The sequence below is a fragment of the Laccaria bicolor genome, genomic scaffold (assembly GCF_000143565.1).
Source record: "Laccaria bicolor S238N-H82 LACBIscaffold_3 genomic scaffold, whole genome shotgun sequence".
Lineage (NCBI taxonomy): Eukaryota > Fungi > Basidiomycota > Agaricomycetes > Agaricales > Hydnangiaceae > Laccaria > Laccaria bicolor.
Window position 1 is genome coordinate 674,655 of NW_001889874.1, and position 12,789 is coordinate 687,443.

At 42.6% G+C, this 12,789-nt stretch overlaps 2 protein-coding genes across 2 annotated transcripts; both read right to left on the reverse strand.

Annotated features, from left to right (window-relative positions):
* Window positions 1–7,055: 7,055 nt before the first annotated feature.
* LACBIDRAFT_322497 (uncharacterized protein) lies at window positions 7,056–8,276 on the reverse strand (the record flags this gene model as incomplete). Its single annotated transcript, XM_001875975.1, has 5 exons — window positions 7,056–7,203; window positions 7,258–7,468; window positions 7,643–7,938; window positions 8,099–8,111; window positions 8,216–8,276. The coding sequence occupies 5 exons, from the start codon at window positions 8,274–8,276 to the stop codon at window positions 7,056–7,058; spliced, it is 729 nt and encodes a 242-aa protein (XP_001876010.1).
* A 1,634-nt stretch (window positions 8,277–9,910) lies between these two features.
* LACBIDRAFT_322498 (uncharacterized protein) lies at window positions 9,911–10,814 on the reverse strand (the record flags this gene model as incomplete). Its single annotated transcript, XM_001875976.1, has 6 exons — window positions 9,911–10,033; window positions 10,129–10,185; window positions 10,346–10,358; window positions 10,481–10,505; window positions 10,566–10,734; window positions 10,785–10,814. The coding sequence occupies 6 exons, from the start codon at window positions 10,812–10,814 to the stop codon at window positions 9,911–9,913; spliced, it is 417 nt and encodes a 138-aa protein (XP_001876011.1).
* Window positions 10,815–12,789: the final 1,975 nt, after the last annotated feature.

The following is a 12,789-nucleotide window of genomic DNA, read 5'->3' on the forward strand; positions in this document are numbered from 1 at the left end:
TCTCAATTCTGAATTTCTTGGGCCCATTTTGTAGCCCCCATTCATGTGGTTCCAGTGAACCCCTTTCCATCCAAATCCACCAAGAATTGGTATATTTAATGATGAAATACTGTGAAATAGAAATATAAATAGACAATAAAAAGAATACCACTGACAACTGTAATGACAAGAAAACAAGAAACATGCAAGACATGACAAGAATGTACAACTAACTACTCAAATGCACCAAGCATGCTTTCTCCTTTCCTCCAGCCCTTTCCTGATGATGTGGCACATGGTTTCTGTCTGGTGCATTTTGAAATGGTGGTGGTGGTTTTCATGGGTGGTGACAATGTCTCCATGTGTGGGTGTCCTTTCATGTTCATTGCAGGTTATGGTTGGCATTGGGCATCATGTTGTGGTTGTTGTGGGCAGCTCATTGGGTTGTGTTTGAAGAAAAGAAGTGATGTCACACACTGTGACACTATTGTGATGTTTAAACTTGCATGTGAGATGACCTGTATAAAGTCATGTGATTTTATTGCAGTTGCATCAAAAACACCCTTGTCCTGGTCCTGTCCTGGCTGAGGTGAAATCCCAGTTCTCAGGACTGGCCTGAGTCCTGCAGAGCTTGGCTGTGACCCACCTGCCAACTCAATATGTGCCCTGTTATCAAAAGCTACCTGAACTCAGTGGAGCTCAGGCAGAGCTTGGCAGAATTATAGAGAGACAATAAAGACCTCAATTGGTAAAGCATTGCTTCATTAAAAAAACAAAGCTCCCTCTGCCATTGCCCTGTAAATGAGTTGGGCTTTCCCAAGTAGGCTGGAGTGGAGACAAAATCAATATCTTGAAAGGCACATTAGATTGAAATTCAAAGTTTGTCATGATGAAAAAGCACCATCAACATCAATATTGAAGTGGTACAGAAGTGAGGATGGGTATGCCAAAAAGACCCATGAAGGGAGCTCAATAACAACTCCAGCCTCCTAGAGAACCAGCCAGGTTTTTGAGTGTGGTCAAAGCCACTTCCTGCAGTGGGGTGCAGCAAAGTTAGGAAAAGGAGAAAGGGATGGAAAACAGACCAGGGAGAACACACATCATGAGAAGGCAGACAGACCTGGAAACATACCATTCACGCAGAGGTTCCAGAAGCACCCAAACAGGGGCTTGGCATTTGGGTATCTCTGCTCATGCCACTCAGCACACCAGTGGAATTTTTCTGCAATGTCAGAGAAGAATGGTGTCACAAACTGCTTCAAAAAACATCTGTGCAGAGTCAGTTCAGCTCTTGGAAAAGCAAAAATTTCCTCACATTATTCTCTGGACAATAGGCTGTAAAATAAATCTGGAAGCCCATGAGATTGGAGTCCTAGTGAAGGCATGGTTTAAACACATCAAAAACAGCAGATTTGCTATACTGCCACCTTAGAATACTGCTGATAGTAGCCTATGATGCAGGTGATGTGTGGGCCTCTAACATTGTCTGCTTTTGGTGAACAGATTCATTTGATGCCAATGGATGCAGCAAGTCTGCAATTGTTGTGCTGAGTTCATTGCAAGAGTCCCTTAGCCATGGCAGTGCTGAGGAGTGGCATGTGAATATCCAGCCCTCGCAGTTGGCAAGGAAGGTTGGCTTTTGAAGAGATTTTGAAGAGATCTTAAGCCCTTATTGGATTAAATCAAAGTCAAAGGAATTCTCTGCAAAAGATGTACTCCTCATAGTGGACAGGGTAAATTTGGCCACCACATCTTTCATTGCACTGCTAGAGTAGGCTGCTTCAAATTTTCAGTCACTTAGTGTGGGTGACCCTCCCATCCCATTGAGGAAGCAGATCCATCTTTAACTATTGAATATGAGCTGTTCAAAACAGTCAGACCAGTTTTCTGGAGGTTTTGACTGAGCCGCCCAAGTTTTTGGGCTGGATCACCTACACACCTATGCCTATGTTTTGAGCAGGCTCCTCTGCGGTCAGTGCATGGCTTTTTTTCAGAACCCTCCTATATGAGCTCCCCATGCTCCTGAGCTGCATAGTTGGTGTAATTCAAAGCAATGTCTGCATTACACTTTGAACCACTTGCATTGGGCTCCAGTATGACCTGGACTTGCTGGAGCCTGGAAGGTAGGGTTGGAGTGTGAGTTTCTTACTCACAAAGATTTGCACTGGCACTTACAGCCAGTTGATAGCTTTTTCAGTTGGGTCATTATTAAATGTGATGATGTTGCTGTTGAATGACAGATCTGGTACCAGGCACATGTTCTCTTTAGCTGCTGAGTTGCAAATACTTTTTGTTGAGAGAGTGAAGATTGTATGGACATGGGACTGTATTTGGGTGCTTTGAAGGGGTGGGGGGCTCTGCTGACTGTGTCATGTGGCATGAAGGGGGTGGCAGGCCCAGTTGCAGTAAGACAATGCAATGATGAACATTTGCGGTCTGTACCCAGTGGACAGTGGTTCTGCAGCCAATCATGTCCAGATCAAGGGCTATGGGGACTGTGATATCAAAATGGCCTGGGCGGAGAGTTGGTTTATATACCACTACATTGAGGGGGATGTTGCTGGTGGTGACATGGGCCAAGCAGAGCAGTAAGGTAGAGGACATCCACTTGCTTCCAATGTCACATGCCAAGTGTGACTGTTTCAGGAAAGGTACTTTTTTACAATATTCTTTGCCATTGGCAACCAAAACACTTTTTGCCAACTGTAATTACATAGAGTTACTCTAAATGTAGTATTTTTGAGATGTAAAGAGAAATAATGGGAGGAAATTTGATATTTGCAGTTTCTGACCCAAAATATTGTTGAATACATCAATTATACATATGAAAAGGGGCTAAATGGCAGTCAAGCTGCCTGGGCAGCACAAAAGTACCGTGGACATCATATTCTTCCACAAACACTTATGGATGACATTTAAAAGACCAAAATAAGCTGACCTTCTCCCTTCTCAATTTAATTCACTTTCATTATGGTACATACTTTTATATTTTCCATTGCTTGGACCCATAACTCATGATCAATGCTTGTAAACTTGTATCTAACCTATATTTAAACACTTCAATGGGAATATCATACATTTCTTTCATTTTTATGAGCAAACTTTCCTAATCTGAAAAGGCATGTCACAGAGATGTAACAACATGTGATGTTAGAAGTTAGTGGATGCCCTCTACCTTACTTTACAGTGCTCCACCCATTCCTCCTGCAATCCACCAGAATCCACTGGAGTCCACTAGAGTCCACAGGAATTATATTGGAATCTGCAGGAATCCACCAGAATAGAACTTAAATTACAGATACAACATACATTTTAACTTCTCTCTTCTGATCAGACCATGGACAAAGTATGGAAATAACATGTGACTTAATCTAACTCAGGCCTTCTGCTGACAACTTAATCCTAGAACTTCCTTAGGACATTTATAGTTAAAGAGGGTTAAGTCAAATGAATAATGAATTCATTGATTAGAACTACATATTAAAGTTTTCTACACTCAATCTAGATAGAGCAAGGGGGAAGAAGTGGAGGGAGGGGAGGACTGGAGGAAGGGGGTAGGACTTGAGAAAGGATGACCAGGAATTGATTACTTGATCACTTGGGCAGCTTTTACCACCACAATAAATGACTACACCATGAAGGCTTTATTAGCTCCACAATGTTCACAAATGATATACCCTCGCTCCTGGCACATTCTGAAAGCTGACCAAACATGTTGGCTTTGTTGCCATGTCATTGTCTTTTGTCTTCCCACCACCCCCACCTGATATTGACATCACCAAGTCCTCTTTCATTGCCAATGTCTCTGATATCAGCAAGTTTGAAACCATTCAAGATGTTATTGGTCTTGGTTCCCAAGACTATTTCTGGTAAATATATATATTAATCACTCTACATAGAACCTGCCTATTGCATCTTCAAATATGAAGAAGATGGCTGGAGTGTCCAAGGACACTATGAATCAATCATGAAGTGCAAACCAACAGATGAAAACTATCTAGAGTAGTCAGATGATGAGCAGAACAGATATCTCTGCCTGCATTTACAGACCATCTTGGTTCTAGCATTGGGTCTCATTCTGTATCTGCACACTCTGGCTCTTATGCAGGCTTTCATATTACATCTGCTGGTCATTTTTCATCCACTGTTGAACAAGGTTCATCTCTAGGTCACTGGTTCATTGGAAAAGACAAACTGTCTCCAGCATTGAGAAAGTGTCTTATTGAAGAGCTTAATATCAATGCTAATTATACAAATTGTTCAGCTACAGGCCTGCACCTTGCCTGGGGATGATATTTAGAATGTACTGCAGCTCTTGCACAGGCCAAAGAAATGATAGAAGCTGGGAGTTGACCATCTGTCATTCCTGCTTTTACTGAGTGGATGGTCATTGAAGTCTTTATTGGGAGGTCAAGGGGAGAGATGGGTGAGAAGTGGGCAGGATTCAGCAGGGAGAAGGGGGGTTTGGGTGTGGAGCAGAGAGACTTGCTGGTATAAGAGGTGGAGATGGCCTAAGCTATGATGCAGCCCAAGATGGATTGTAACAGCTGTCCATTACCTAGTATGCTCCTTGCATGACATTGGATGCTAATATTGTACTTTGTTTGTTTCTAGTTATATCTTGTTGTGACCCATCCATATGTACCTTCCCTATTAGCCACATCACTCAAATATATGTGGATTGGGTCACAGCTACGATATATGGCCAGGTGTCCTAATGCCTCCCCTCTGGGATACCAGAGCTGTTACAGTTGTTAAGTATAATGGGCAGCTGTACATATGAAGAAAAAGAGTTTATAACAAGAGCATTACACCAGGTAACAGCATCCCCACTCTGTGTGTCTGCCACCCAGTGTGGAAGCTACAGGGATATTGCCTCTGGAGTTTGCATGAGACACTGGTGCCTCAGATGCAGCTGAGATGTTCATAGAATGGCTTAAGGGTGAAATGGTGGAAACTATCACAAGTGTCCCTGAATTGTCTTGCTCTGCAGAATCATTTGGCACAAATGGCTGTTCATTTGGAGTAGACATAGTGGCATCATTGAGGGGAATCTGCAGTGGGGCCATGTGTGTGTTTGCCTTCCCTTTGACAGGCTGGTTGAAGGATCTTAATGAGATGGATCACAGCTTGAAGGACCCTGCTCACATTTGCAGGACCGTAACATTTGCGTGCATGCTCCTACTAATGATGAGCAGCTGTCAGAGGGAATTTCAAAGCAAAAAGTCACTTTCATACTCTGGTCCTCTTTCCACAACAGATACATATGAAATATCTACCTGCTCTTTCTAGAACTATGATGCAGGACACATTTGCAGAGTTGGGGTCACGATAAACACAAGTTGTTTCCTCATGGCTACAAACAACTTGGTAGGTTGGGGTGATAGTGTAAAATTTACCACAGTTCCAACATTCTGTTTTCTCCCTGAAAGAAGAGGATAACCAACAAGGTAGTAATTACAAGAAGCACAAGTAAGGAAGTTTTGATAGAAAAAAGTTGAATTGCTGCTTTTCAGATTTTGAAATGGACACACCTGGAATGAGGGACATGCAGAGTGTTATAGAGCAAAGGACAGAGGGATTGAGGTTACCAAATAAGAGGACTATTTGTCAGCTTATCTCCGTTTATAGTAGAATGGGTCTAGTGGAGGAAAAGAATCTTACTATGCTTTACCAAATAAGGAAAATTCCCTTTTTCATCCATATTATCTTGGTTCAATTTGTTGTCTTATGATGTATTTCTAACCTGATACAGACTGCACAACCCAGAAAATGTGTGAGAGCATGCAGGAGGTTACCCTCCCTCTCCATCTCACCTGGTGACTTATATTTCAATTGACCTCTTGCTTTCTTTTCATGGGCCAGATGTCATGCTCATCAAACACAAAGCTGAGCAGTACAAGATGACCTTGATTGTAAATATGCACATATGTCTGAATGAGTTCTGAGTTTTCATCATAGAACACATACCATCTCACACTGGAACGGTATATTACTTTTTACCATATTCTACGGAAATGTACCCCTACATGAGATCTTATCAGTGCCCCCCTAATTCCTGCAGGAATCCGGTCATTCTGGCAGATTCCGGTGGATTCTGGACAGAAAATCTGTATGGTGATCAGCCAACATAAAAATTGTCCCAGTCCTAGTCCAGTCTGGTAGGAAACCAGGAGTCCAGTAGGATTAGGTGGAGGAGTGTAAAGAGCTCATTTAATAATTCCACAGAGCAACTTTGCTTTACCAAGTCTCTCATCTACTGTTGTTGTCTCTGCTGCTAGTGCTGGTCTTCCTATTCCTGCTACCACTAGCCAATCTGTTACTGTTGCCTCTGCCTCAGCTCAGCTTCCAGGTGTTCAAGTTCACTTCACTCAAGAGCAAACTGCAATGGCAGATGCTCTTGAGATTCCAGTGGCTTTATGCTGTACTGCTAATGCTCTGAAACTTTAGGAGCATTACACTTGGTATCTTGCTCTTCTTGAGGCTGAGAAGAAATTCAAGAAGATGCAGAAGGATGGGACTTGGCCAGTTGGACTTAGACTGCCTGTCGGTAGAGACATTCCGAATCTCTTTATCAGCAAATCAACTTGGCATGACTTTTGAACCAAGACTTTTCCTCATGTAGCAGAGTATCCAGAAATGGTAAAGTGGCTGAGTAACAAAGAGGACTGTATGGAGACGGAAGAGTTCTTTGGGGTGAAGTTGAGGGTATATCACTTTGCGGATTTGGGCTATGGTGTGAAACAATTTAGGTGAACTCTTGATTGTATGTACTCACATGTTGCCTATAACACAGTTGTTCATGCTGGACAAACACAGCTGAAACAGCTTGAAATAAATCTTATGCCACAGGCTGGCATGTGAAATAACTGATGCAACTTGCTTACAGGTGTGTTTGTCTGGGACAAACAGTGGAGTGTAGGCATATATATAATGAATAACTAGCATTACTTATTTCACATGGTACCCTTGAGCATGATATCTTGTTCAAGGTGTGTTCATCCAGGATAAACACTGCAATAAATAAGTTGTGTCAACATTCTGGGCATGAGACTTTATTCATGCTACAGGCATGTTCATCCAGGACGAACACAGACTCCAGATAGACAGACTCCACCTGGATGATCCAGAAATATAGACATTTGGTTGTATGATAGTTGGACTCCATTTGGACTCCAGAAATCCAGCTGGAGTCTGCCAGAGTCCAGCTGGAGTCCAACTGGACTATGTGGAGGAGTGTAAAGTACACAAGTTTGATTATCCTAACCCGAAACTGACTTATGAGTCGAGCCACGACCTGTGGATAGTCCAGCCACAGAACCCATCTCAACATCTGGTGGCTGGTAGGACGGCTGCATCGCTGGATGGCTCTTGCACACATGATTGCTGGCAGAAACTTGACTTGGGAGCAGTGCTTCAGATGAGGCTTGTTGGCGGGCAGGGTTGAGATTTTGGCTACCAGCCATGGGGAGGACCCTGTTCGACACCACTAGAACAGAGTGTCAAAAAAGATCCATTCATGAAATGAATATGCTACCCTCTGAGCCTTGGACGATGCTGCTTCTCGCACGCTGTGCAGAAAAGTGGTCTAACCCCCTATGCTTGACTGTATGGCTCAGAGTCAGCTATCAGAGTGTGTGGAGAAAAAGCAAGGCACTCAGACCTTTGTTCGGCACTTTGTCATTGCCCAAGGTCAGCCCAAACACATCCTCGTGGGGGTTGGTCTTTGGGCATGGGCTGGGTGGCACCATCATGGGCACTGGGTGTTTTTTCGTGGGAGCTAGATGTTTTTTCGTGGGCGTTGGGCATTTTTTCGTGGGCGTTAGGTTGTTTTTGTGTTCTGTCATGTGTGTCGTGTGTTGTGGGTGCTGGACATCGTTCCATGAGCACTGGCGTTCGTCATCGCCCCGTCGCTGTGTCACCTTGGCAGCTGGCGTGTTTGCATTGTTGCGCCAGCATCTGTTTCATGTTGTCGTTGTCCCCGTTGTACGATGCAGTGATACGGATGAAACCATCTCACCCATATAAAATTCAATTTTAACGATTTTACCGATAAAAGGTCATCTCTAATAAATACACTACATACAATTGCAATGATACAAAGAGTCAATGTGCATACCCGGCGGAGTTGACTAAAAATGCAAATGCGTGGAATCTGAAAATAGGACAAGGCTTTGGAACTGGCAGCAGTACGCGTCGTGACATTATACTTGGATCCTATCTAAGATTCACCTACCATGAAATAGAGCACGAAGAGGTTCTAGAGTAAACACCCAACGCAGGGAGAAGAATTGCATTACTACCAAAGGGTTTAGAAACACATAATGGATTTATTGTGAAAACTCGTGCTTATACAAGAAATACAGAAAAGACGACATAGACGCTTAAACGGCATGTCTGAAACATGGAAAGACTAAACTACACCTAGGTAGTAAACGTATGAAGACTTAGCGTGGCTCCCGGCCATTCAGAAAGTCATGTACGGCAGTTCCCGCGTACGCATCAAAGACTGATGCGTCTGAACGTCACAAGTACAAACATGAGAAAAAGACACATTCTATTATATGAAATATAATAAGAACCCCCTGACAATTAAGAAAGACATTTGAAAACACCTTCGGAGTGTCTCCCGACCTCCGTAATGAAAAGACGAGCCAAGACAAGGCATTTTAATTAAAAACTCGGAAGCGACGGAAGGCCGAAGACTATTGGTAAACGCGTACGCATGCGCATCAACGCATCAGGAAACGTTAATCATTTTGTGATGTCATCTGTCAAACTGGTAAACCGGGCCATAGAAAGAAACACGCGAGATCATGCCAAGCTAAGAATAGCTACGTCGGCTAACTCCGCGTACGCATCAAACACTTGATGCGTTTGAAAATGAAAGACGCGACACTACAAAATCTGTAGTGTTCACAGAGATAGACTACAAAATATACCACACGTTCATTAAATTTCATATTTGTAATTCGGACCGAAGTATCCCGCATTAAAACACATGTAAAACATAGATAGGGGTTCCTGGAGTATATAAGGAGCGCGCTGGCAGGTCAAAAAGGAAGCAATCGTCCCCCGTTGACCAGCTAGTTGCACTCCAAGTAGAGACTTAGGAGGTGGACAGTTGTAATCAATTAAAGGAGATTTCTTCGTGGTCAAGAAAAGTACAGTGTGAACGAAGCCAGCGTGCTTGGGAGTCAACTTGCTTGGAGACTTTTGAATAAGAGGTTTTAAGGACACAGTATCATTTTAGACGAGACAGCGTACTCGTACCCTTGGTTTTGGAGCGTAGTGACATAATAAAAACTCACGGGAGTCATAAAAGTCAATTAAAGTCGTGTTTTGTGTTAATTAAAGAAACTGTGATCAAAGAACTTTGCATTTAAGAGACCAAGTTCCCAGAAAGATATACTTTGTTCTATTGAACTATTCTAAACCACGCCTTATAATAAAAACCCAATTTTGAACGAAAACTCTTGAGACTTGAACCTAAGAAGACAAAAGTGGTATTTCTTAATACCAAAGGCCCTCGAACTCTTGCACCGAGATTGTGATAGTGTGTGTGTGTGTGTGTGAGTGAGTGTTAGGTGTTTAGGGTTTTCCCCCGATGCGCTTGATCCTTGTTTGCCTGTTTCGCACTTTCACGTTCATCCCCGTGCAAAGGGTATCAGCAGTCAGAAAGGGAGGTGGCGAGGAAGAGGATGATGGTGTGGGGTGGAAAGGAATGTTAGGTTTGTTTGGTAACATGTGTGAAATAAACAAACAAGGGACAGCCAAACATGTTCTGTTCATTCTGTTCCATTCCTGCAAATTCCGTGGAACATTCCGGTATCAAATACAGAATGCCCAAATTCTGCTGGAATGACAAGGCACCAGAATTTAAAAGATAGCAGGCCTCCCTGCCAAATTTTATTCTTGTACTCACACCACTTCAGCCTCGTCCCCATTTAGCACCAAACAAAAGGCAAGAGCTCTGATATTCCTCAAGCTCTTCCATTGAGTGCAGGTATATGGATGTATATGTGGAGGCATCACTTGAAAACATGTAATACATCTAGTTTAGGTAGTAATGTCCTGTTCAGGTTCTCTCAAATGATCCCAGTGCTCCTGATCTTTGCACATACACTCATTATTACTCATAAACCTCACCTTGCCATTCTCAGGAATGATCCCACTCATATGTGGTGTTTCATACTTAAATAAGTCCTACATGCATACAGCCAGACTTCAGTTTGATGTACTGCATACTCAGTCCCCTCCACATGGCATTCGCCACACTTCAAACTGCATGCTGGCAAAGACTGGTACAAGCCAACAGTCAGAGGTGAGTCACTGGCCACTGGGGGGAGTGAAACCCAACACTGACACTCTTTGCAATGCTACAGGTGTTGCAAATGCATTACAACCTCTGCAGCACGCAGGCAAAGTACCTCACTGAAGCGGTGCTGCAGCATGGCACCTACTTTCACAATCTGACCACCAACTTCAATGCTCTACTGACTATGCAGGAGCCTCAGGAAGAATATCTATAGAGAAGATTAGAAGATGGGGATGGGGCAACTGCCAGAAAGGAAAAAGACACATACCATACCAGCCATTGATCCAACTAGCTCTTTGGTAATGCCACCAAAAATGCATGGAAAACCTAAAAGCTGCCTTGGGGTGCATGTCCGGGTCCTGCTTCAGGCTGAAAGGAGCCTCTGATGAGAGGACTTGGCGAATGAGTTGGAGGAAAAAGGCATGCTGAAATGGCCCCTTTGCAGATGGGTGAGTGACAAAAGTATTGCAGTTCAGAGATAACTCACCCTGGATTTGCCTGGGCCTGGAAGAGTCATCCAAGCCACTTGAGCAATACTTTACCATCCCCCACATAATCCACATGGACTCCACTGGATTCCACTGGCCTTCACTGGCCTTCACTATATATTGAGACTTCACTACATACTGTCACAAAACTGGACTCCAGTGGACTGGCAACTGTGTCTTACACAAAACTGGACTGGACTGACAACTGTATCTAACACAAAACTGGACTGGACTGGACTCCACTGCTGCACCCAACACAAAACTGGACTCTGCTGGACTGTCAACTGTATCCAATATAAAACTGGACTGGACTGCCAACTTTGTCAACCATATTCAATATGGACTCCATTACACTATTATCTGTATTTAACACAAAGCTGGACTAGCTACATACTGTGAACTGATTTGTCAGTAACTACTCCTACTAAATATATACTTAATCTGAAAGATGCATATCATGATGATACATGTTGCATGGGGATGACCATGAAAGTGCAAAACACACAAACAAGAATCAAGTGTGTCAGGAAAACCCTAAACACCTAAACACACACACACACACACACACACACACACTATCACAATCTCAGTGCATGAGTTCGAGGGCTTTTGGTATTGAGAAATACCACTTTCATCTTCTTAGTTTAAGTCTCAAGAGATTTTGTTCAAAATGGGTTTTTATTATAAGGTGTGGTTTAGAATAGTTCAATAGAACAAAGTATGTCTTTCTGGGAACTTGGTCTCTTAAATGCAAAGTTCTTTGATCACAGTTTCTTTTATTAACACAAAAAACAACTTCAATTGACTTTTATGACTCCCGTGAGTTTTTATTATGTCACTACGCTCCAAAACTAAGGGTACAAGTACACTGTCTCATCTAAATGATACTGTGTCCTTAAAACCTCTTATTCAAAAGTCTCCAAGCAAGTTGACTCCCAAGCATGCTGGCTTTGTTCACACTGCACTTTTCTGACCACGAAGAAATCTCCTTTTAATTGATTACAACTGTCCACCTCCTAAGTCTCTTACTTGGAGTGCAACTAGCTGGTCAATGGGGGGTGATTGCTTGCCTTTTGACCTGCTAGCTCACTCCTTATATACTCCAGAAAGCCCTATCTATGTTTTACATGTGTTTTTAATGTGGGATACTTCAGTCCGAATTACAAGTATGAAATTTAGTGAACGTGTGGTGTATTTTGTAGTCTATCTCTGTGAACACTACAGATTTTGTAGTGTCGTGTCTTTCATTTTCAAATACATCTGTGTTTGATGTGTACGTGGAGTTAGCCGATGTAGCTATTCTTAGCTTGGCATGATCTCGTGTGTTTCTTTTCTATGGCCCGGTTACTGGTTTAAAATGCCTTGTCTTGGCTTGTCTTTTCATTACAGAGGTCGGGAGACACTCTGAAGGTGTTTTCAAATGTCTTTCTTAATTGTCAGGGGGTTCTTATTATATTTCATATAATAGAATGTGTTTTTTTCCCATGTTTGTATTTGTGACGTTCAGACACATCAGTCTTTGATGTGTATGCGGGAATTGCCATACATGACTTTCTGAATGGCCGCGAGCCATGCTAAGTCTGCACACGTTTACTTCTTAGGTGTAGTTTAGTCTTTAAATGTTTCAGACATACCGTTTAGGCATCTATGTCGTCTTTTCTGTATTTCTTGTATAAGCACAAGTTTCCACGATAAATCCATTATGTGTTTCTAAACCCTTTGGTAGTAATGCAATTCTTCTCCCTGCGCTGGGTGTTTACTCTAGAGCCTCTTTGTGCCCTATTTCATGGTAGGTAACCAGATACAATCCAAGTATAATGTCACAATGTGTACTGCTGCCAGTTCCAAAGCCTTAGTCCTATTTTCAGATTCCACGCATTTGCATTTTTAGTCAACTGAGACAGGTATGTGCATTGACTCTTTGCATCATTGCAATTGTATGTAGTGTATTTATTAGAGATGACCTTCATTGGTAAAATCATTAAAATCGAATTTTATACAGGT